Source organism: Ochotona curzoniae, unplaced genomic scaffold (assembly GCF_017591425.1).
Source record: "Ochotona curzoniae isolate NIBS_2020 unplaced genomic scaffold, NIBS_Ocur_1.0 contig_2688, whole genome shotgun sequence".
In the NCBI taxonomy this organism is placed as follows: Eukaryota; Metazoa; Chordata; class Mammalia; order Lagomorpha; family Ochotonidae; genus Ochotona; species Ochotona curzoniae.
In genome coordinates this window covers 27,945,392-27,970,915 of record NW_024465553.1, presented here as the reverse complement: position 1 = coordinate 27,970,915, position 25,524 = coordinate 27,945,392, and the positions used below count along the sequence as shown (strand labels likewise).

At 42.3% G+C, this 25,524-nt stretch overlaps 1 protein-coding gene across 3 annotated transcripts in view; it reads left to right on the top strand.

Moving 5' to 3' along the window:
* The window catches only part of ARMC3 (armadillo repeat containing 3), a 41,646-nt gene that overhangs the window by 5,667 nt on the left and 10,455 nt on the right, over window positions 1-25,524 (top strand). For all 3 annotated transcript variants that reach the window (XM_040975657.1, XM_040975660.1, XM_040975659.1), the window contains exons 3-12: window positions 857-982; window positions 6,483-6,551; window positions 6,802-6,977; window positions 10,333-10,527; window positions 13,510-13,693; window positions 19,245-19,397; window positions 19,493-19,598; window positions 21,880-22,129; window positions 23,884-24,020; window positions 24,756-24,924. In XM_040975657.1, the coding sequence (XP_040831591.1) occupies window positions 857-982; window positions 6,483-6,551; window positions 6,802-6,977; window positions 10,333-10,527; window positions 13,510-13,693; window positions 19,245-19,397; window positions 19,493-19,598; window positions 21,880-22,129; window positions 23,884-24,020; window positions 24,756-24,924 (1,565 nt within the window). The remainder of the gene's footprint in view (window positions 1-856; window positions 983-6,482; window positions 6,552-6,801; window positions 6,978-10,332; window positions 10,528-13,509; window positions 13,694-19,244; window positions 19,398-19,492; window positions 19,599-21,879; window positions 22,130-23,883; window positions 24,021-24,755; window positions 24,925-25,524) is intronic.

Below are 25,524 nucleotides of genomic sequence, written 5' to 3'. Positions count from 1 at the left end.
CATCACATGCTATTAAGGAAACAAAAATTACAACAAGAAGGAAGTGATGCTACGTTTTCCATTAGAATGGCTAAAGTTTGAAGCACTGGCATCATCAGATTCTGACAAGCATGGGGCCCAACAGGAATGTGCATCAATTGTTGATGACAATAGAAACAAAATGATAGCTATGTGGAAAAACATACACACAAACAGTTATGCATTTTAAGTAACAGCCTTAATAAATCTTAATACGATTTCCTTTAGAAGCTGAATGTATAAACTATTAAAATCCATTACAATGGATTAATTATCATCAATATGAATATACTCTATGGGTCCAGTGAGATGGCTCAATGGCTAAATCCTCGCCTTGCAAGCACCAGGATCCCATGTTGGCACCAGTTTGTGTCTGGGATGCTCCACCTCCCTTTCAGCTCCCTGCCTGTGGCCTGGGAAAGCAGTCTAGGATGGCCCAAAGCCTTGGGACCCTGCACCTGCGAGGGAGACCCGGAAGAAGCTCCTGGCTCCTGGCTCCTGGCTTCAGATTGGCTCAGCTCTGGCCATTGGGGTCACTGGGGAGTGAACCAGCAGATGGAAGATCTTTCTCTTTGTATCTCCTTTTATTTGTGTATCTGCCTTTCCAATTAAAAAATAAAGTAAAATGAATGTTAAAAAAAAAAAACCACCAGAAACAAAAGTGATGGGGCAGAGAAAGCCCATGTCAGGAAGAGAGGAAGCCAGCTTGTTAGAGAATCAGAGGGGGCACAAAGAAGACCACGAAAGGAACATGGCAGGTAAGAAATTAGAATGACACAAAGAGTGCTGATGAAGTTGGGTGGTATCCATGTATGATTTAATTTTACTGTGATGTCAGGTGAAGAAAATAAAGCAACTCTCCTTGAACTTGGAGCTGTGGAGCCTTTAACTAAACTGCTGATCCACGAGGACAAAATCGTAAAACGGAATGCTACTATGATATTTGGCATCTTGACTTCTAACAGTAAGTACCGATCTTGTGGAATAACTGTCCATTTAAACTTAAAAGATGCGTTTCTGCATTGTCTAGACTAACCTCAATATGACAAAAATATGAAATCAGTCAAATACAAAATCATGCACTTTCATATTTTACAGGATATTTTAACTTAAAAATTATATGAAAGTTTTAGAGGAGGTTTTGCACCAACCTTACCAATTGGGAGAACCACTGTTTTAAAAAATAATTTTTTTACCTAAACTTGAGTTTCCCTTCATATATATTTCATAGTGAAACTGTGTTTTTTCCAAAAATAAATTTAAATGTGCATTTATTCCTTAAATCAGAGCTATTAGTTACTTGGAATATTTTAATCTGATATGTAATGATATTAATTAAAGCATACTCATATCTGTTGAGGTATCAGTTTTTCCAAAATCGTACCATTATAGTCTTTAACTTAACAGGATATACTTTCTGCACGTAGTTCATATTCCCTACATCATTAGGACAGTTTAGGAGTCACCCAAAAAAAGATCTTGAACTTATAATAAATCTTAAATGATACTGAATTCTATGAAACTCAGATTTCCAGCCATACATATGTGTCTCTATTACCAACCATGGCTAAAAATCATACTTTCCCCCTTTATCATAGTCTAGTAGAAAAAAAGTATTTTGCTTCCCCTTCTTTGTGCTATCCCCAACCCTACCACTACAAAAGCTCTGGTCTCTGTATGACGAGAGACATTCTTTCTTATTCTGTGGTGTTCAGAAGGAGACACCAGAGGATGGAAAGAAGAAAAAAAAGGGAATTTGGTGTCACATCTGTGCAATATATTCTCCGATACAGACTCCTGCAGTGTCCGATACAGACTTGCAGTGTCCGATGCAGACTCTTGCAGTGTCCGATGCAGACTCTTGCAGTGTCCGATGCAGACTCTTGCAGTGTCCGATACAGACTCCTGCAGTGTCCGATACAGACTCTTGCAGTGTCCGATGCAGACTCTTGCAGTGTCTGGCGTAGCTAGAGTTCTTTGAGATGCTTAGGAGACAGCAGCGATTTTCAGGAGTGTTCGTGGTGGCTTTGCTGTAGTACAAGGGCTCGTGGAACATTCTGGCAGCAGGATAATGCAGACATGTCCTACCAGCTAGATTGTGTTAATGATACTCGTTCATAGCACTTACAGTATGCCAGACGTTATTCTAAATAGGTACCAAATAATGTAAGCCTTATGAGTTAAGTGCTAGTCTGTATACATGTGAGACAACAGAGACAGAATAAATAAATAAATAAATAAGGCAGTAGACATTTGTATTATGAATCACTTGTAAGTTCATCTCAGGAATCACCTATGTAATAACTGCAGTACTATCATACTGACTTTACAATCAAAAACAAAAACATGCTAACGTGCTACGTTGGCTGTCATTGTGTACTGTGGCAAAGCCTGCAATGAGCTCACACGCATTAAGTCGGGGCAATCAGGGACCATTTTATGCATTGTGACAGAGGCTGAGGGGACCAAAGGGACAGCAATGAGCTGCACATGTGCTGAACCAGGAGTGAAATCACATCTGGCTCAGGGCATTGCATTGGTCTTACAGGGAAATCAGTACCAATTTGGTATCCTACGGGTTCCAAGCAAAATAGTTCTGGGTGACTCCCAGACCTAGAAGCCAGCAGACTCAAAACCCCACCAGTGCCATGTCAGACACCAGCTTATGCACTGTGACAAAGGTTACAGGACCAGAGGGGCATGCAACTAAGCCAGAAGACTTCAGGCACTATTTTGCACACTGCAGCAAAGGCTGAGGGACCAGAGTGAAAACAGCTGTGCAAGTACTAAGCCAGAAGCACAATCAGTTCCAGCTGAGCACACTACACTGATCTCACATGGAAATCTGTACCAACTTGGCATCCTACGGTTTCTAAGAAAAAGTAGGTACTGGTGACCTTCAGCAGGTTCCATCAAGACCAGCATCCAGTGATTTAGGGCAGCTGGTGTATCCTTAATCTTGGACATTGCTGGAGCCGGGAGTTGGGTTTAGCCTGTGTTACCAGGATGTAGCCACAGTGCAGAGTGACAAGGGCTGGAGAGTGATGAGCCAGGAGCTGGGCTACGGAGACCATGGTGGAAGCTTAACACAGGGAGAGGCACAAGTGATTGCAAGTGAAGAACTGGGTACCAAACGCAATCAGTAAAATTGACCTGCAGACCAGTGAGCAGCACAGCTTAGAAACCAGCCCTAAGGAGAAGAATCTGCTAACCAAAATAGCAATGACCCAGAGAAAAAGAATAGACAGATATACAAGCAGTATTACTGAAGACTCACCTCAGAGGAGCAGAAGCTTTTGTCAGCCTCAGAGGTAACTGAGGAAGACATCAAGAAAATGCGTAATAAAGAATTGTATAGGCTTGGTCCCATATGGATGCCACTTTGTGTCCTGGCTGCGCCACTTGCCATCCTGATCTCTGCTGGAGGCCTGGGAAAGCAGTAAAGCATGGCGCAAAGCATTGGGACCCTGCACCCGTGTAGGAGATGGGAAGAAGCCCCTGGCTCCTGGCTCCTGCCTGCTGGTTTCAAATTAGCTCAGCTGTGGCTGTTGAGGCCACTTGAGGAGTGAACCAATGGTTGGAAGATCTTTGTCTCTCCTCTCTGTATATCTGTCTGTCCAATAAAAATAAATAAATCTTTAAAAAAAGACTCAAATCAGCAATCATATGGGATACCAACCTGTAGGCTATGGCTTAATCTACACGCCAAAACTCCAGCCTATCAAATAATAGCTAGAAGTTTATTTTGATTCAGAAATTCGATAAAAGTAAAAAACCATTGTTGGAAATATCTGGTTTGCTTTGTATTTGAAGTATCTGATGATATTGATAAAGCAAAAATAAATCCCCAATTGCTTTAGAAATGCTTATAGAACCATGTTATTCGCTGTTTATTCTTCATGCAAGAAAACATTGAACAAAAAAAATGAGTAACTAATTATTATTGGATCTCTACGTGAAGGTCACATTTTCAGCCTAATATGCAATGAATGATCATAACAGATACACAGTTAAACTATAATCATTGGACAATCTTAAGATATCTGATGGGTTTTTAGAAACCTTTATCTTGGGTTTTTCATGTACTCATTGATGTCAGTGTTCATGGTGGATGAATCTGATGTTGCAACAGAGTGGCAGGCACAAAGGATTCCTATGGGAACACTAGTTCCCTTTTGCAATTGCAAAAAGACACTCTTCTGTGGTTGTTTTGCTAGACTTAACTGAGCTGTGTCTGTGCGGGTCTTTCAAGATAGACATCTAAATTACTCATCAGGTTTTTTTTCACAAAGCAAGTCTGTGCATTACTCATTAGAGATCAAGGAAAACATATGCTATTTATCTTTGGGGGACTCTGTCATTTCACTAAGTGAGATGGTTTGTAGTTGACTCCATTGTGTTACAAAAGACAGGATTTCATTTTTCTGAATCCATGGTGATTCCGCACCATACCTGCTCCATCCAATCATCCGCTGGTAGACACTGGGTTGATTTCTGTCTTAGTTGTTGTGGGTTAAACTACCGTAAATAGGAGAAGTTATTTTAAAAATCAAATTATTATGAAGAAACTCTAGGAAGTGAAGATTTTAACAGTTCTGAAACCACTTAAAATTTTGGATGTCACCCCAGCGGCATTGCACCTAGGCAGGGTGTAACACTGTTGAGAGAAAAGCAGCTGACAGCCGGTGGGCATTCTGGACCTGATTAATGCCAAATTTGTGTTAACTACCAGTGCACCAGCATAGTAGCCTATTTTTAAGATATATGAGGGACAAATGCCGGGCTGGCAATAGACAGTGGACCCCCACATGAGTGGGGGCTGGATAGGCAGACAGGGTCCCAGATGGCACTGCACACCACCAGAGGATCTGGCAGAGGATTATGGGTTGTTCAGAGAAGTAGGTCTGGAGATGTGTGGGAGAAGGGACAGCTGAGGGAGAACATGACAGGTGAGGAGTGACTTTGGGGGACTTCCACCAACCTGGCTATTACACTTGCCAGATAAATGGGGGGGGGGGTGTGAGACTGAGTGGTACCTGAGTGGGACCAAACCAATACACCCACCCATGTGGGAGACCTAAGCTGGACTCATTGGTATCAGCTGTTGCTTACCAGTGCACACAAAAGCCATAGCTGGGAGACTGCCTGGCAGGGCTCTACTCACCAGTGAGTGTCGGGGCAGGCAGTGGACTGTGTTGGACTGGGTCATGACACTTTCCAGTTCACGAAAGCAGCAGGTCTGGGAGGAGCAGATTCTGTAGGCGATCATGGTCCCACTCCTGTAGGACTGCCATACCAGCTGTTTTGTTCAAGGGTTGGGTGGTGACAGGCTAAACTAAGTATGACTATGGAACTCACCAACACTTGTAGGAACTGGGGTTGGGAACAGGCCAGTCTGGTCTAGACTTCAGCATCTGCCTGCACACCCAAGAATTGCATGTGAGGCAGGCCAGGTCACAACATCCACCAGCACATATAAAGGCTGACACTAGGGAACAGGCTGCCAGGTAAGGGCTTAGCACTCATTGTCACATGTGAGATCTGGTCTGGGAGTGGGCCTGATTGGGGAACTTCCTGGTGGGCTGCTGGTGAGCACTTATGTCAGGGTTGGATGTTGATCAGACAGGGCAGGGCTGCTTCACTTGTCGGCAGGTATGTGGGTTGGCTCTGTAGGGGCTGATCAGGCAGGACCAGGCCAAACCATAGCACACTGGCATGTATGATAGCCAGGATGGGGTGTGGCCATGCTGAGGCAGGCAAGGCTGTCATTCCAACTGGTTTGCATGAAAGGCAGGGATGGGGCAGCCTGGGCAGGGCTAGGTTGCAGCATTGACCAGTGAAAGTTTGGTCTGGGTGTTGGCCATGCTATGCCAGGCAGGGCTATAGCATCTGATAGCAAAGGTCAAGCTGGCTGATGGGTTATGCCAGGCTGGGTTGAAGCAAACACTGCAAGGCACGAGATCTATGGCCGAGAACAAATCTGGCAGAATAATAAATTGGCCAGTTTTGTCACCAATTGTGTCCCAGTGAACTGGAATCATCATTGAGCTATTAAACAAAGTGATCAATCAATATGTATTCATTGAAATATGCGGAGATAATTTTATTTGCGTTGTGTAAGTTCTATTAAAATCAAAATTTAAAAATACCCTCCAAAAAAGCAGAAAATGAATTATTATAAAATAAACAACTGTTAGGACACAGTAGCTTGACTTGAATTTGATCTAGGCACAACTTATTCTTTCATGTCTATACCTTTTAGTATTTTGAAAGGTGTTATAGTCTAATTGTCAAGGAACTACCTGGGCGTGGAGCCTGGGCCATCACTTCACACGCTTGGAGCCTCAGTTTCCCTAACTGCCAAAGTAGATCACGGTATTACCTATCCCAGTAGTGCTGTCTAATGCATGTTGCATTTATTCATAACAATAATAAACATGAATGTTCTGTTTTTCCCTGTGTAGATGATGTTAAGAAATTGTTAAGGGAGTTAGATGTCATGGATTCTGTTATTTCCCAGCTCGCTCCAGAAGGTAATTTCATATCCTTTATGTGTTTTTAAAGTAGAGCTTGTTTATTTTTTTTTTTTACATTTGATAGCTTATTGAAAAGAGTTCATGAAATGATCATTGCAGAGTCTGTCAATTTTGAACTTATTTCTGCTTTGAACTTAGAAACCTGCAGGTGAAATTTGCAGTGCTTTAGTTTTCAAAGCGTATTTCAACAGCAGTGGTTGAGTAAGTGTTTCACGTGCTTGTCTTTCTCGTTTGTGTGTGTGTACAGAAGACGTGGTTAACCATGAATTTGCCAGTCTTTGTCTGGCAAACATGTCAGTGGAGTACACAGGGAAAGTGCAAATTTGTGAGCATGGTGGGTTAGAGCCGCTCATCAGACTGCTGAACAGCCCGGACCCCGACGTTCAGAAGAACTCCATCGAGAGCCTTTACAACTTGGTGCAGGTAAGAAGCATTCGTGCAAAGTGTTTGGACAAAAGATGACATCAGACGTTTCTCCCAATTCTAAGAAGAAAACACTTAAAAACCTGTCCGTCTTACAAAACCCCTTTTTTGTTGCTCTCTCTTTTTTCTAAAATGTTGTTCACTTAAGCTTTCAAGTATAAACTGAGTTTTTTTGCAACATAAGTACGAACCTAAAATAAACATTTCATAATCCGATTCAGTATATATTAACACAGTAATTTTCTTTCACCTATATATCTAGCTTCGTCAATTATTATAAAACAATTTATGTCATTTCATATCATAGAGATATTTCAGCATACATCGCTAAAAATGAGATTTTTTTAAATGTGTAAGACATAATCATATCTAACAACTTAACAATACCTTAATGGAAGCAGTTATCCACAGACTTTGTAAATATTCTTTATTATCTTATCATTTTACTTACGTTAATTGATGTATTACAGAAGGTATACCCCGGAATTAGCAAGCAGGATAAACTTCTAAGACAAGTCAGGAGACATGACAGAGGGCACGGAGCTCTCACGTCACTGCAGGTGGTCACCTTTCATCATATCAGTGCACACACCGTAGCCCACTTTTCTTCCTATAATAAATCCAACTCATCCTTCCTATAATGAAGGGAAACATTTACTAATGTGGAACCATTTAAAGATTTATTTTTATTATTATTTTTTTAATTGGAAAGGCGGATATACAGAGAGGAGAGACAGAGAGGAAGATCTTCCGTCCCATGATTCACTCCCCAAGTGAGCGCAACGGCCGATGCTATGCCGATCCGAAGCCAGGAGCCTCTTCCAGGTCTCCCACATGGGTGCAGGGTCCCAAGGCTTTGGGCCGTCCTCTGCTGCTTTCCCGGGCCACAGGCAGGGAGCTGAATGGGAAGTGGGGCTGCCGGGATAGAACTGGCGCCCGTATGGGATCCCGGGCGTGCAAGGCGAGGACCTTAACCACTGCGCCACCGCGCCGGGCCCGGTTAAACCATTTAGATCAGGTTCCATACACTGCAGCTCATTGGACGTGCCTGTTTAATTTTTTATCAAGCCTCGTTGTTCAGTGTAGAGTCATACCAACAGGATCACCAGGTCCGCAGTTTCTTGCTTCTGTTTGTGCAGCTAATTTGTACGAGGCTACTGGGAGCCATTGTCTCTTCACTTTGCTGTGTGACACCGGGAATTCATTTCTCTGAGCTTAGTGTTTAATTTCTATTTAATACTTTTAAACCATGCAAGTTTAGTGTAAATATGTTCCAAACATCACATTTCCAAAGCGATTGTCTCCCATGAAAAAGATCTGAGAAATGTATTTCTATTTTAAAAGGATAAAATAGCATGCAAATTAAGGTGGAGTCGGACTGGATGAAATGTGTTTTTTTTCTGAAAGGGAAGGCTAGCATTCATGCCGAAGCTGAGAAGCCTATAGTTCTGTTATTGTGGCAACCTCAGCACATTGGTCATGATAACACAGACCCAATTCAACATGCCGTACCCTCACCCTACCACCCAACAGCCTCGTGACATTTTGAAACACTGCTCTGCTTCTCCCTGCTCCTCTTCCCTAACCATTACTATGCACATTCGATAAGCATTGTATCAGCTGAAAATATAAGAAAATGTATTTATTTATTGAAGGGTTGATTGTCAGAGAAAGAAGGAAAAATAGAGGGAAGGAGATCTTGTCTCTGATGGTTCACTCACCGCAGGGCCACAATAGCCAGGGCTGGTTGAAACCTGAGCTTTCAAATGGGATGCCGGCATTGCAAGCAGTGGCTCAGCTCACTGTGCCACAATATCCCAGTGCTGATCCCACAAAAACACCATTTGAAAAGACTCTTGATAGCATCAAAAATACATTTTTACCATGCAGAAACGAAAAGCATCACTTCCACAGCTCTTAGTAACAGAAGCACTAGCTAATAACAATTACCTTTGACAACAAAAGTAACACAAACTGGATGGCTTCAAACCGCAGTCACAGTTCTGGAAGTTCAAGGTTGTAAACAATGGTGTGGACAGGAATGTGGTCCCTCTGACACGGAGTGGAATCCTTCCTACCTCTTGATGGTTTCTGGTGGTTGTCACCACATCGTCAGGAGTGCTGTGTATGCCAGCACTGTGCCCGCCCCCTCCGGGCCTCTCTCTGGAAGCCCAAGCCCATCCAGGATGTCCTCATCCTGACTTGATTGTGTCTTTAGTGGAACTGAGGTCAGAGCCTCCATGCATGTTACGAGGGGACCCAGTTCAACCTGTTACTAGCTAACTAATGTTTTTGTTCATTTAAAGGAAACTTAAGATCACATGTGAGCTGAAGGATGGCTAGAAGAAAGCTAAATCATAAACAATCTTTTCCACCTTTTGTTTTGAATTTACTAGATTACTATTTAAAATGTCATGATTTAGTAATCAAAAGTTTTTGGACTTCATGGCTTTTTCCATTGCTCTCTCTCTACAATCGACCCCTACACTCCAAATAGTAACACAGAATTATTAACACATAGAACAAGTTTTCTAGATTATAATGATCCTTTGATATTGTAAAAGTCTTGATAATCACACATCTAGGGGCTGGGACAGTGGGGTAGCAAACCGATCCTTCCCCAGCGGTGCTAGTATCCTATAGGGAAAACTGGTTCTTTTTGCACTAACCTAATTGTGAACAAAAAAAAGTCCTCTTTGTGAAGCAGAAAGAAACATAGATGCTTACTATAAATAATGACCTGCGAGTTAATTTACTTTATTATGGAAGACTGAGGGTGGTGTACGGATTCTGACATCTACATAATGAAAGAGGAAATGGCATGGAGTCGCTGCCTGTTGTGCCGTGAAGGAAAACAACAAAGTAAAACAAAGTTATTCATATTAAGATACATCACGTTATCCTATTTATCTTCCAGATATTTTTATATCATCTAATAAAATAATATTTTTAAATAAAATAACCATGTAGCTGAACTAAACTGCCTATCAATTCGCATGCATATGACCTGTTAGCCACGTGGCATGCACACAGGTACCTCACAAACAATCCTTTTGAATGAAGATAATTAAGAATTGAGACCCTCATTTCACGCTACGAAGACAGACACCACAAAAGTCACAGATCATGTGTGTTTCCTGTTGTTGACAGGGTCTGCATGGTTAAAATATAAATATTGGTTTTGTCAGTTGAGGATTTCCTCCTTTTTGTTTTCAATATTTTGGAAGTAGCTTGAAACAGAAGTTGAGAAAATTAAAACTACTCATATGCTTTGCTGGAGAACAGTATTTCTTCATTCTTCAGAAAGTCTTTTATCTTGGAGCGTTGCTGATTGGTCCTTTGTATCTCGTGGCAGGATTTTCAATGTCGGATTACACTTCAAGACCTGAATGCCATCCCTCCAATGTTAGCTCTCTTGAAGTCCGACTACCCGGTGATTCAGCTGTTGGCTCTGAAGACCTTGGGTGTCATCACAAATGACAAAGAGTCCCGAGTAATGCTGAGAGACAATCAAGGACTGGAGCAACTGATTAAGATCCTAGAAAGTAAGGTATTCACATCGTCCATTCAGTTCTCTTTGAGCAAATACATCTTTCCTGAATATTGTTATAAGAATTGTAAATTTTCAAGGAACTGTTACTATGTTTTAGCATAAGACCAACTACATTAGCATCGAACATAAGACTAAGCAATTTATATTAAGTTAGCCTGACTGAGTCAGAGCTATACCCGAGGCTGTTAAAAAATATCCTGACTTAAAACATTTACGATACTTTGATTCTTGTGTAGATCTTCCTCCAAGTATCCTGAAACGCTGGAATTTAATCTTCTAAGTTTTGTTATTCCAACTAGGGAATAAAGTTTAATTCACATTCTAAGCACATTTTGAGCAATATTGGATCTGAATTTCCATAGTTGTTTCCAAGCCTTTTAGGTATGAATGACACTCCTTTAGAATTTGCAATGTCTCTTCTTAGTTCTCTTACAGAAACAGTCATGCTGTTTAATGGATGCCATTTAGTCGACTTGAAGTGTTTTGGTTAGGATCCTGGATTCTGTCATTGTGGAAATCTACAGTGTGAGGGCACACTGAAACAGCAGAATGATGGACTTAGACGGTCCAGAACTCGACTAGTGCAATACTACAGAGGAGATCGGTAGGCAGAGGGATACTAGAGCAGGGGAAAATCCCAGAGGCTTTACAACTGTATCAGAAAACAGAAAGAAAGAATGGAAGAAAGAAAGAAAGAAAGAAAGAAAGGAAGGAGGAGAGAAGAAGAAGGAAGGAAAGGAAGGAAAGGAAGGAAGGAAGAAAGAAAGGAAGGAAAGAAAGGAAGGAAGGAAGGAAGGAAGGAAGGAAGAAAGAAAGAAAGAAAGAGAGGAAGGAAGGAAGGAAGGAAGAAAGGAAGAAAGAAAGAAAGAAAGGAAGGAGAAAGAAAGGAAGGAAGGAAGGAAGGAAGAAAGGAAGAAAGAAAGAAAGAGAGAAAGAAAGAAAGAAGAGAGAGGAAGAAGGAAGAGGAAGAAGAAAGAAAGAAAGAAAGAAGAAGAAGAAGAGAAAGAAAGAAGAAGAAAGAAAGAAAGAGAAAGAAAGAAAGAAAAGAAAGGAAAGAAGAAGAAAGGAAGAAAGAAGAAAGGAAGAAAGAGAAGGAAAGAAGGAAGAAGAAGAGAAGAAGAAGAAGAAGAAGAAAGAAAGAGAAAGAAAAAAGTGTCCAATTTCTTAATTCTATAGTGAAATGGTAGCACATGGATTTCAAATTCTTTGCCCCTATTATGATAAGTTAAATTAGTTAAGTTGATAAGTTAAATTAGATATTAGTAAAATATATATGAAAGAGTATATTATTTTAAAGAATTGGCTTGCACAATTATAATGGTTTGGCAGGTGCAGAATCTTCAGAGTAGATTGGGGGCCAAAAAAGCAGCCAACTGCAGAATCAGGGAAATGCCAAGGCGAAGGATCGGGAGAATTGTCTCTATTTATATGGAATTCAGTGTGTTTCTATGAAATCTTTCGGTCTAGTAAAACGGAATGTGTCCAAGTTATGGGCAGTAATCTGATTTATCCAGTCTGCAAATCTAAATATTAATCTCACTGGAAGTCTGTCTTCATGGAAACATCTGGAATAATGCTTGGTCAGATAGCAGAGATACTGCGACCTAGCTAAGTTGTCACGGCATTTATCACAAGCCTACCCCTTAAATCATTCTTAATATTCAGGCAAAACTTCTGCTCTACCATTATATAACATCTCTGTGCAATGAAAAATCCATCGGTTTCACAAAAAGCAATGTGAAGTCCTTGGATGATGTTTATTCTCCTTGATGTTCAGGAAATAAAAATCATCAACATAAAATTAATACATCTCGTATTACATGAGTTATCATTCATATCATGGGAAAAGCATAGGAAAACGTACGCAAACATGTGTACAGACAAACAAATTCATTGCAAAATAAAGAAGCGTCGGTGAGAGGTAGACCTCAGCTCTGTCAATAATCCATGGTCGTGGTTGGCGATCACCGTTACCTTCTTCCACTCCTTGTGCCCTCAGGAAGCACCACCATCACTTATGGCTGCCGTGTGAGCATAACTTTGTTTCTTGACGATCCGGGCCACTTGTGGTCTTGGATCGAGAGTCAGGCCGGTCTCCACCAACTTTGGTCATAGGGTACGGTCGCTTTAGGAGGTTCCCTATGGGAACTCTTGTTTTACACACAGTCTTCCTTCAATTGTGATGAAGCAATTCAACACCTCTTTGCGCAATATCCCTTACTTACTGGTTAAGAGACACGAGAAGAACAAAGCACTCAGGCAGCAGTTTGAAGTTCAAGGGACTCACTGTAGCTATTGCTGGTGTGGAAGTGTCCCTCCCCTGGGAGGTAAGATCCTCTGGACCAGCCGAGCATAGAAAGCAAACATTTTGCTAGTAAGTCAGTAGGATTAATGAAACGCCTTGGGGAAATGCAAGGGGAAATGCTGAGACCCGGGAGTGGCATGAACTTGGGCCCACTGCTATAGTTTGGGGCTGTGAAGTGAGTCCCTCATCAGAAGCAGCTCTTTGTGGACTGCTGTGACTAAGGGCCATCCATTCTCTTTCCCTCACACTGAGTATCCCTCCTTTGAATTTCTAGCGGTTGTAGGCAAACCTGATGTTTTTCATTCTTTTGGGGGGTTTGAGAAATACATTAGGTACCCAATACTTCACAATACTTGCCCTTTTGCACGGCTTAAAAAGAACCTCCAGGTTCTGTCTGCTTTAAGAAAAAAAATTTTTTTTTTCTTTTCCTCTAGATGTGAGAATTGTTTTATGTGAAAGGCTGTTTGGGCAGTTTCATTTAACAACCATTATCGGAAGCTTCCTCAACGGCATTTAACTTTGATCTATCACGAATTTGAGAGTGAGGAGAACGAGAAAAGAGGAGAGGTGATGAACGGAGCTTCTGCCTCTTCAGGCCTCTGTCTGAACAAAGTCCGGGGCTGTCAGTTCCCTTCCATCCATCCCTCTGAAGTCTTGCTTGCCTTCCCTGTTAGGACTTGAACGACCTTCACACAGAAGCACTCTCGGTGATGGCCAACTGCCTGGAAGACGTGGACACCAGGGTGCTGATTCAGCAGACGGGCGGTCTGCAAAAGTTCCTCTCGTTTGCAGAAAGTTCGACGGTTCCTGATATTCAGAAGAACGCAGCAAAAGCCATCGCTAAAGCCGCTTACGACTGTAGGTCTTTTACCCAAATTAAGTACGCTTGATGCTGTCTCACGCTAGGGTGTTTTTGTCTGCATTTGACTAGCCATCTGAACATAGTGGGATACTCAATACTTACGGCCAAACCTACCTCGCTGCCCTAAGTTAAAATAGTGATTACCGTGTCAGGGTTTTCATAGTCTCAATGTAAAAATAAATACCATTTTCATGACACTTAACCCATGCATTTATAGTTACACAGCACATTTATACTTACATAAACGAAATACTCTCTTGGAAAGACTGTTTAAAGAAACCCTTCTTCAAAATGATATTTGAAAAAGCAGTTTTCAAGTTCCAGTGGGAGGCGAGCGTGCCTTCTTACGTAGATGTGGAAAGATATCCATACAGCACAGCTTGCATGTCTGTGACACGCTATGTTGGTAGAGAGCTTGAATATGGGAGAAATTAATTGCAAGCTCTGGGGATGAGGAATCATTTTTACTTTAAGCCCCTGTGCAATCTTTTATTTAGCAACGAGTGTGATTGTATTTTCCTCTTTCTGCATCACGACTCTTTCCATTTTGACAACATTTTAAGTGATTTATTGTTACAGCTGCATCTATCACTGTAGATTATGGAGTTTCCTTTCATAAGCACAGAATGTATTGAAGGCAAAGCTTTCTTGCAGTAAACAGAATTTCACTTGTCGATAAAAATACCAGTTGTTTTCTGTTTGATCTCTATCGGCCAGATCCAGTCAGCTAAATTAGACATGCTCTAGTTTATATACTATAAACACAAGCTTTAAAAATTGAAAAAGCGTTCACAAAACTAAATTCTAACATTTCTATATGAAATCTAATTAAACAATAAGACAACTCCATGCACGTGTAGCTTTTGAAACAAACACACTCCTAAACCTGTTATCAGAAATGCTATGGTTGTTGGACATTGTGCTGCAACTGGTTAAGCCACTGCTTGGGATGCTTAGCACCTGACCTGGCAGGACCTGGGAGGGAATCCCAGCTCAACCAGGCAGAAACTATTGGCTCAAACAAACAAACAAACAGTTCTTCGCACCCACAGTGGAGACGGGTGGAGTTCCTGGTCCCTGGCCTCAGCCTGGCCCAGCCCTGGCTATTACAGGTATTTTAAGAGATACAGAGTATACAAAAACAGTCTCTCTCTCTCTCTCCCCCTCTCTCTCCCTCTCCTATTCTAAAAGATTTATGTTTTATTTGAAAGACAAAGAGATCTCTCTTCTGATTCATTGCTCAAGTGGCTGCAACAGCCAGAACTGGTTTGGTCTGAAGCTGGGAACTAGGAGCTTCTTCCAGGTCTCCCACATGGGTGCAGGAGCCCAAGGCTTAGGGCCGTCCTCCACTGATTTCTCAGACCATTAGCAGGGAGCTGGATTGGAACCCATCTGGGTTGCTGGCTCCACATACAGAGGATTAGCACACAACTCCATAGCGTCAGAATCTTGATTTCCCCCTCCCCCATATCCTGCAGTATAATGAATAAATTATAAATGACTGAATTATAAATGACTAAATAATATTTGTTCATGAAAATGAATCATGTAGGGCCCCACAATAGCCTCGTAGCTAAAGTCCTCACCTTGCATGTGCTGATATGGGTGCCGGTTCTAATTCCACCAGCCCCACTTCCCATCCAGCTCCCTGCTTGTGGCCTGGGAAAGCAGTAGAGGACGGCCCAAAGTTTGGGACCCTGCACCCATTTGAGAGACCCTGAACCATCTCCTGGCTTCAAATAGGCTCAACTCTGGCCATTGTGGCCACTTAGGGAGTGAACCAGTCAATGGAAGATGTTTCTCTCTGTCTCTCCTTTTCTCTGTATATCTGACTTTCCAACAAATTGTTTTTTAAAAAATTAACAGCTACATATACTAATGTATATGTATACATTAGTATACATATACTATTTTTATATTACATCATATATATTTTTAAAAATAAGATCACTATATCATAGATTACTATGTGTCAAAACATACTTGGAACACAGAGCCTGCATTCTTTAAATTGTGTCAAGTCCGAGATGGCTTTCTCATTATCAGGGTTCACTTGACTTGGTCCCGGCGGGAGGAGGCTGTTAATGACCGTGTTCACGTGAGGTTTCTGAACTGGCATTGTCATCCCAGCAGGAGTGAACATGGCACAATGCCACCTCCTGAAAAGGAGCTCACACCGCTTTCAGGAACCAAACCTGCGCTTCCCATCTCAGTGATACCTAACCTGGTATTTCTGAGGGTTTATAAAATTACACTTAGATAATTATATAATTACAGCAACCCCACAAATGCTGCTTTTAGAAAAGGTTACTCTATGAAGAGTATAGCCACGTTTCCAGCTTTACTATCAGCACAATGAAAATCTAAATACTTCAAAACTGAGTGTTAAGTACTTAGTTAATAGGTTAATCCACCTTTTAAACCTGTTAAAGCCACGCTGTGGTCAACCTTTCTGAGATTGAAGGAACACAGTTGGATTTAGCATTCTCAGCAAGGTAAAAAAATCAATTATTCATCATATTTATTTAAATTATTAAAATATGTTCAATAGCTAGATATAACTTTTTGAGTGCAAAATTATATAATACAAAGTGATTAAATTTACATTAATTATTTTGGCTGATTTTCCTGATAGAATCCTTGCTCACGAAATCTGATTTGGCTAAATCTAAACATTTACATAAATCTAAACATTTTCGACCGAAGGCTCTGGAAAATTGTCAGGTATTATTCAGTGGAAATTAGTAAGGATTAAATATATTTTACAACATTTTAGGAACCACATACTTGAGACTGAGGTATTGGTTGCAGTTTTTTGTTTTAGGAACACAGTTAATGAGTGCCTAGGTTCTAATGTTAAGTAAAAAGCAAAAGGGATTAAAATCATAGAATTACAGGACATGCTCCACAGGTTGGTTTAAGACAAATGCACAGGGTGTTGGCAACTTTGCCCTGTGCCAGGTAGTTCATGATCTAAAAATATGAACATACGATGCCATTAGAATGTATCTAAACAATATTCTGTGAAACATCACTTAAAATATGTAGAACTAACAGATTAGCCCCACTTACAAATATTGCAGTCTAAATTCTGATCAACAGTTTTGGCAAGGATTTTTATTTTTTTAATATAATGTTCTTTTGTATAATATCTTTAGAACATACATCACATGTTCTTTGACTTTAATCATGAAATTGACCTTTATCATTGTCAATCTTAGAAGCATTCTCAAGGCTAATAAAAAATATCAAATCCATGAAAAGAATTTTGAAAGAATGGTAAGCAATTTAGCATAGACTTATTGTAAACTGTTACCACACTAGGCTCAGTGTGGTACTAAAACTGAGTTTCATTTAACGTATGTTTTGCAGTATACACTTAAATAGATAATAACTTCTTTAACTGTAACAAAAGAAAAACTATTTAAAATTGAAAAAACAATTAAAATTGGATTTCACTGCTCTGGTTTAGTTGAAGGCGATATTTACTATAGTGTCTAGTAAAGAATTTAAGCTAAAGCAAGAGAAATAATGTTAGGAAACAAAACATTAAAAAAAAATTGGGGGGGGGGGCCCAGCGCAGTAGCGTATTGGTTAAAGTCCTCGCCTTGAACCTGCCAGGATCCCATATGAGCAGCAGTTCTAATCCTGGCGGCTCCTCTTCTCATCTAGCTTTCTGCCTGTGGCCTGGGAGAGCGGTAGAGGACGGCCCAAAGCCTTGGGACCCTGCACCCATGTGGGAGATCCGAAGAAGCTCCTGGCTCCTGGCTTCAGGTTCACTCAGCTCTGGCCGTTGTGGCTGCTTGAGGAGTGAATCAACAGAAGATCTTCCTCTCTGTCTCTCCTCCTCTCTGTCTATCTCACTTTGTCATAAAAATAAATAAATCTTTAAAAAAATATATATTATTTTATAATTGGATGAAAATCACTATACAGGGACATACTCAAAGTCATAACTGCTTTTTTTTTTTTAAAGATTTATTTGATTTTTATTGGAAAGGCGGATATACAGAGAGGAGAGACAGAGAGGAAGATCTTCCGTCCGATGATTCACTCCCCAAGTGAGCGCAATGGTCGATGCTATGCCGATCCGAAGCCAGGAACCTCTTCTCCCGCGCGGGTGCAGGGTCCCAAAGCTTTGGGCCGTCCTCCACTGCTTTCCCGGGCCACAGGCAGGGGGCTGGATGGGAAGCGGGGCTGCCAGGATTAGAACCGGCGCCCATATGGGATCCCGGGCGTGCAAGGCGAGGACCTTAACCACTGCGCCTCCGCGCCGGGCCCCATAACTGCTTTTTAAAAAAGAAAACTATTCTAATATATCTTGTATTTTCTTTTCGAAGGAAATTATGACTCAAATTTTTGCTGCATTAGTATGTATTGAACTTTGATATAATTGTGATTCTTATGTATTAAAGATATTATGATACTTGAGCACAAGTGTCTGAGATGTGGGATCATACTATAGTATCTGCTTTTACTTTTTTTTCTGCTCTTCCACCGGAATAATTTTATTTTTATTTTTAAGATCATTTGAAGGTTATTTATTTGAAAGGCAGAGTGAGAGAAAGCAAGGGAGATGTAGAGAACCTGAGATCTAGGGCCCGGCGGCATAGCCTAGTGGCTAAAGTCCTCACCTTGCACGCGCCGGGATCCCATATGGGCACCGGTTCTAATCCCGGCAGCTCCACTTCCCATCCAGCTCCCTGCTTGTGGCCTGGGAAAGCAGTCGAGGACAGCCCAAAGCTTTGGGACCCTGCACCCACGTGGGAGACCTGGAAGAAGTTCCTGGATCCTGGCTTTGGCTCGGCATAGCATTGGCCGTTGCGCTCGCTTGGGGAGTGAATCATGGGACGGAAGATCTTCCTCTCTGTCTCTCCTGCTCTCTGTGTATCTGACTTTCCAATAAATAAATAAATCTTTAAAAAAAAGAAGAAGAAGAAGAAGAAGAAACTGAGAATTGCCCTCTGCTGATTCACTGGTATGGCCAGGTCGCAGCCAGGTCGCAGCCAGGCTGCAGCCAGGCTGCAGGTGGGAACCAGAAAGCCATCCTAGGCTCCAGCACACTGCTGCCCGAAGCAGCATTTAACCCACTGCACCACAATGCCAGTCCCTTCTGAGGTCTTAAGCATCTATCTCACCAAGTGATGTATTTTTCAATCTTAGGTTTTGTGCTTAAAGCAACCATCAAATAAAGAGTCTTGCCCGTAGTCGGACAACAGCCCGCGCGGATGCTGAGAAGGGCATGCCAGCACGTGACCGATGTTAAATGAGTGTCTGATAAAGCTGAGAAGTTGCCAAACTTATTTTAGGATTTTCTTTGCAACAGTACTAAGACCATATAAAAGAACGGGGAGAAATACAGCAACCATGGTTCATGGCGTGTAACTGATGTGTTCTGAAAGTTTTAATAGGTATAGGATTTGTTTAACGTGGACCCTGACACTAAAGAAACAGTTAGTTTGAAATCCTATCATACTTTGGTAGGTCAGCAGTATTCTTGCAGTTCCGCATCAAAATCCTAAATGTTCTCCCTTTGTTTCGTGAAAGCTGAAAATAGGAAATTTTTCCAAGAGCAAGAGGTTGAGAAGTGTCTTGTAACCCTTTTGAGTTCTGAAAGTGATGGAACTAAAATCGCTGCTTCCCAAGCGATTTCGGCGATGTGTGAGAGTGCGGGCAGCAAGCGTCTTTTCAATAATCAGGGTGAGCACATTGGGAACAAAGGCTTCAGGTGCCCGTGCTGTGGTGCAGGCGGACGTACGCGTTTGAAGTCACGTCTCCACCCTTGTTCCCTGCAGGGATTCCCCAGCTGCTGCAGCTGCTCAAGAGTGACAACGAAGAGGTGCGGGAAGCTGCGGCTCTCGCCCTGGCGAACCTGACCACTGGCAACCCCGCCAGTGCCAGGTAGGCACAGGGGCACTCGGCACCACTCATCGTGCAACCCAGAGAAATTCAGACCACGCCCGGGGAAACCACTGTCCGAAAAACTGTCGAGATTTGCAAACTTTTTGCACAAAGATAAGCATCTTCCATTCCATTATCCATAAAATATTTGAGATGCCCTTCTGTTTCAGCACGTCGAAATATTCTTAACTTCATGTTTTATATTGTCAGGATCATTTGCATATTATTTCTTTTTAATTTTTTTTTTTTTCTGATTCTCCACGCTACACTTCTGGAGACTGGAGGATTCCCCCCTTACAGCCCCTTTAACCTTGGCCATCTTCCGCTGCCATCACTTGCCCCACCATTCTGACAGTGGTATAGTCATGTAGTAACAGTTACAAGTTTCACACTCTACCATTTGAGCGTATGATGCCGTCAGGTATAGCAACAGACAGAACACCTAGCTCGTATGGTCAAGGTATATGACAGTGTTATCCGGGAGCATCGATGCCTACCGCAGTGTAATTTCACTTCTTGGTGTGTGAGTCTGCTACACAGTCCATTTATGAGAAGGTATGTACATAACGCACACCCATGTGTGTAAATGTTTTGTATTCTGCTTTAATAGTGCCTTGGACTAGGGAGAACATGCAATCTATTTTTTATCCTTTTAGGATTGGCTTATTTCACTGACCATAAGTGTTTCTAGTTGAGACAATTGTACAACAGATGTAGAATTTCATTCTTTTTCGTGGGTGTGTAATATTCCACCGTGTCGATGTAGCATGGCTTCCTTACGCAACTGGATCGTTCCCGTGTTTTTACTGTCGTTGCTCTGTTATATGTAAATGTGTGTGTATGTATATGTGCTTTGTAAAGAGAGCTGATATACACCTATACAGCTGATACATATCTACATACACAAATATACATGCTATATATGGGCTAGGGATCACAGTCTAATTCTCATTGCATTATCTCGTGAGCTTTTAAAATAATTAAATAGCAAGAACTAGAGACGTATCCTATTCTTAAAATTTATTCTTTATACTCACGAAGAATATCCATATACTGACGAATAACTATAGTATTTTTATACTGTAAATAGGAAATTTAAAAATTGAATATATTTGTAGTACCCATCTGTGTGTATTTGGGGGGGTGAATATCATGACTTTAATCTTTGATGTTTAATATTTAAAAGCAACAATCAAACGCAGGATAATTTGCTGGTTCCCAGCCTATGACCACCATTAACAATCTGACTTTTAAGAAAGGGAAGATGGGGGCTGCCTCTGTCGCATAACAGGTTAATCTTCAGTCTGCGGTGTTGGCAATCCGTACGGGTACTGGGTCATGTGCCACTGCTCCGCTTCCAGCCCAGCTCCCTGCTGACTACACGAGATGGCTCATCCTTAGACCCCTGTACCCACATCAGAGACCCAGACGAAACTTGCGGCTCCTGGTTTCAGACGGCCGCAGCTGCAGCCCTTCTGGCCATTTGGGGAGTGAGCCGGCAGATGGAAGATCTCCGTGTCTCCCTTCCTCTCTTTCAATCTGCCTTTCCAATAAGATAAATAAATCTTAAAAAATTGTAGCTCAAATCCTGAATTCCCACAGATGCTCATTGCTCCTGTTTACGTTTTTGTGTTCCTAACGATCAGGAACATATGAACAGTTCTTGGAGTAAAATGTTACGGTCTTATTCCTGAGTAAAAATTGACAACGTAGTAGGGTTTCTGATAGTCTGTGGTGGGTGAGTTTCTAGTTTGAAAAGTTGTGGAAGCCCGTCTTCAGTTACCCCAGACTTGATCTGAGTTCATTACCCTCAATTCCAGGTTCATCCCAAGGGAAATTATTTCTAAATTTGCATTTGGAATGCATTTCTTTATTTATTAAAGATTTATTTTTATTGGAAAGGTGGATATACAGAGAGGAGGAGAGACAGAGAGGAAGATCTTCCTTCCGATGGTTCATTGCCTAAGCGGCTGCAATGGCTGTAGCTGAGCCGATCTGAAGCCAGGAGCCAGGAGCTCTTTCAGGTCTCCCACATGGGTGCAGGTTTCCAAAGCTTTGGGCCGTCCTCGACCACCTTCCCAGGCCACAGGCAGGGAGCTGGATGGGAAGTGGGGCCACTGGGAATAGAACTGTCACCCATATGGGATCCCTGCACGTTCAAGGCGAGGACTTAAACCAATACGCTGTTGCACCGGGCGGTCCTCGTTTATTTTTAAAAGACTGGTTGAATGCTCCAAAGACTGCCTCCTGAATCTCTTTGGATTTTCTTCAATGCACCCAGCGCTGCTGCTGAAGCTGACGGCATTGATTCGCTAATAAACATCTTGTCCAGTAAACGAGACGGAGCCATCGCCAACGCCGCCACAGTGTTAACCAACATGGCTATGCAGGAGCCCCTGCGTGGGACGGTTCAGAGCCACGGCCTCATGCAGGCCATCATCAGCCCGCTGCGCTCCAGCAACACGGTGGTGCAGAGCAGAGCTGCTCTCGCTGTAGCTGCCACGGCCTGCGATGTGGAGGCCCGCGCAGAGGTAAGTCACGCTTGCTCCTCGTTTTCCTGGTCAGTGCATACCAATGGATTCACTTGTCAAGTATTTGAACTCACCCCTCATTGGAACCCTGCGAAAAGACTATTAGGGAAACGCATCAGCAATTTTCTAGCAAAGATGCTAAGATACCTTATCATCCGGGAATTCTGCTTCTGAATCTACCTGAAAGAGACTCTTGCCTCTCAATACGAGAAGGTGTTGTTTATAACCTCAGCAACTGTAGACACATCAGTTGTCCAACTGTTAGGTGGTCGGCTAAATGATTTGCCATATAGGAGTATTCATAAAGCGCAATCTCCAATCAGCAAAATGAATGAGCCGCAGCCATAGAAGATTCGCACATCACACTGAAAGTTATACAAAACTAGAGGCCAGATGTTTGGGTTGAGTGGGAACCCCAGGTGCCCCCCGCCCCAAGATCCCGTGATTCCTGCTAGACTCATGCCCTGGGAGGCAGCTAGCGACAGCTCCAGGACTTGGGTCCCCACCACCTCCCTAGGAGTTCTGGTTCTCAGGCATTTGGGAAGAGAATTAACATACGGCAGGTATCTGCTCCTCTCTCTCTCAAAAAATAAAAAATCCATCTGAGGTGTACATGTTAAAAACTACGGAAGCTAATTGTTTTGTTTATATTGCTTATGAAAACTACTAAGAAAATCAAAAGGGGGGGGGCTGTGGTTGACGGAGCACACCAAGTTCAAAGTCAGTGAAATGTGCATTTACGCCAGCACAGTCTACATTCATGCATGAAGTGGGCCGGGAAAAAGACAGGCTTCCTACTTCCTAACATCAAGATGTGTTTCTTCTATTGCAGTACCTCTCACTCATTTTCCCGTTCTCTTTCTCCTTTTGCCTTTTAATTACTGTTCCAATGAGCCAAAGGAAAGCTCTGCAGAGATCCAGGGGCCATGGGACTGGGTCAGGAGGCCACCCGGGGCTGAGGATGGGGCAGGGGGGTCCTTGTTGGACCTTCTTTGGGATAATTTGTTTGCTGTGACTGCCCTGTTCTTTGCCTTTGATGGCCCAGGGATGCAGTGAGCAGAACATCTCAACATCTCAGCAGGTGACCTCATCAGGTTCTTTGCAGGGAACTGGGGTGGTTGGGGGGGGGAGAGGAAGGGGGGAGCGCTAAGCCACGGAGTTGTAATTAGCTTTTAAAAGTATTATTTACTTATATATTTGAAAATCGGATTTGATAGTGAAGGACTGGGGCAAGAGAGAGAGAGAAAGAAAGCATCTTTTCTTTATCGCTTCAGTTCATAAATGACACCAACAGCTGGGCCTGGACCAAGCCCAAGCGAGTGTGGGCCACCCTCTGCTGCTTTCCGACACGTTCAGTCGGAAGTGGTGCAGCCAGGACTGGGTCCAGCACACACGTGGAAGGCCATTGCAACTTAAACTGCTGAGCCACAGCGCTGAGTCCTGCGTTTTGGCTTTTAACATCTGTATTGTCTTTGGGTTCACCTGGAGGGTTACAGCTTTGCAGGTTAAGCTCTTCCAGCCGATTCACCATTTATAGCTGGTCCACCTGTTCAAGACAAAGTGAGTGTCTTCTGTGGATGGATGTTGTTGGCTAGAGTTTGGGGGTGGGGGGAGTCTATTATCGCTGCCGAATTGAATGAATATCACTATGGACAGATTCTGAAACAATCTTACACAGCTTAAAACTTTTCAACAACGGGCTGCTTAAAAGCTGAGATGTTTCATTCATCAAATTTTGGTTTTCTGTATTATAGTTAAGAAATGCTGGTGGTTTGGAACCCCTGGTGGAGCTCTTGCGTTCGGACAACGTGGAAGTCAGAAGGCATGCCAGCTGGGCTGTGGCGGCCTGTGCCAACGATGAACTGACAGCTACGGAGTTATGCAGGCTTGGGTGAGTGGAAGTGCATGGGAGTGCCCAGCCCTGCCCATCTCCGGCGCCTGGGCAGCTCTGAGCAACCACCTGCAGGTGAAAGACAGTCCTTCCGTCCTGACCTGAACTCTCACTCAGCGCCCTTACCACTCACAGCCTTTTCTCATCACCTTGATAAACACTTCTCTTAGACTGCTTTCTGCTACTGATGAAAACAACCCTCTCTGTCTCTGAAATTTAAGGTTAAAATCATGTTGGTGAAAGCCAGGACTTTCCTAATTATCACTCCCATCCACTTCGGTCTTGTCACCGGAAGTACCTGTTTGCCCGCCCTCCCACAACCCATGCTACTTAAGATCAGCAAGTGACCTCCGACACATCAGTAAATGGGGTTTTAAACTTCCACATGAAGGTTTACTGTACAGATTTTAAATTATTGTTTGTGTATTTTGCCGGGTTTGATTAAAAAAAAAAAAGGCTGGGGTCCAATATTAATTTTGCTTGAAATTAAGAAATGGATGTTTTTCTGAAAGCATTTGTTTGGACTCTCCAATGAAAGTCCCGTCACAGTGCATATTTTGTGAAAAAGAGCTGCTTTGCTTCTTAATTCTGTCAGTGCTACTCTAGCTAGAAGGATGGAGGAACTATGAAGGTCTCCATCAATTCCTCATGCAGGATCTTAAGTAAATATTTATATTAACTCGGCGTTGGATTGCTTGCAGAAATTCAGTACTATTCTTTTGCTTTGGTTGACAGAGCTTTGGAGATTCTTGAAGAAATTAATCTATCAATAAGTCGAAAAAATAAATTCAGTGAGGTAGCTTATAACAAGCTGCTCAGCAATAACCTGTCCCTGAAATACAGCCAGACCGGCTATTTGTCATCAAGTGACATAATTTGTGATGGATTCTACGACTACGGCAGGGTAAGTGACACCACTCATATTATTTGTGACAATAATAGTTTTTTAAATCATGGTGCCATTGTGTTACTATTATAACCGCTTAATTTATTGACACGGAAGTTTAGCTTCTGTTTAATCGTAAAATTTTGCATTTTTGTGCTCCTTTAACTACAATCTGACTACTTGTATTTATGTCAGCTTACTAATATCAGTCTCAATGTTCATCAATCTCCAAGTAATGTTTTTCATTGGGGGATTCTATTCTTTTTTTAAAGATTTATTTGATCTTTATCAGAAAGTTAAATATACAGAGAGGGGAGACAAAAAGGAAGATCTTCTGTGTCCATTGATTCACTCTCCAAGCGGCCGCAATGGCTGGAGCTGTGCCAATCTGAAGCCAGGAGCCTCTTTTGGGTCTTCCACATGGGTGTAGGGTCCCAAGGCTTTGGGCTGTCCTCGACTGCTGTCCCAGGCCACAAGCAGGGAGCTGGATGAGAAGCATTTTATCAATCTCCCTTTCTTTACAATCTGTATTAGTTTACTAACATATCTATATTAGTGTTCCTTTTGGGGAGTCACGATGCCTCCCGTGTCCATGTTTGTTCGTATTTCTATGTTGAT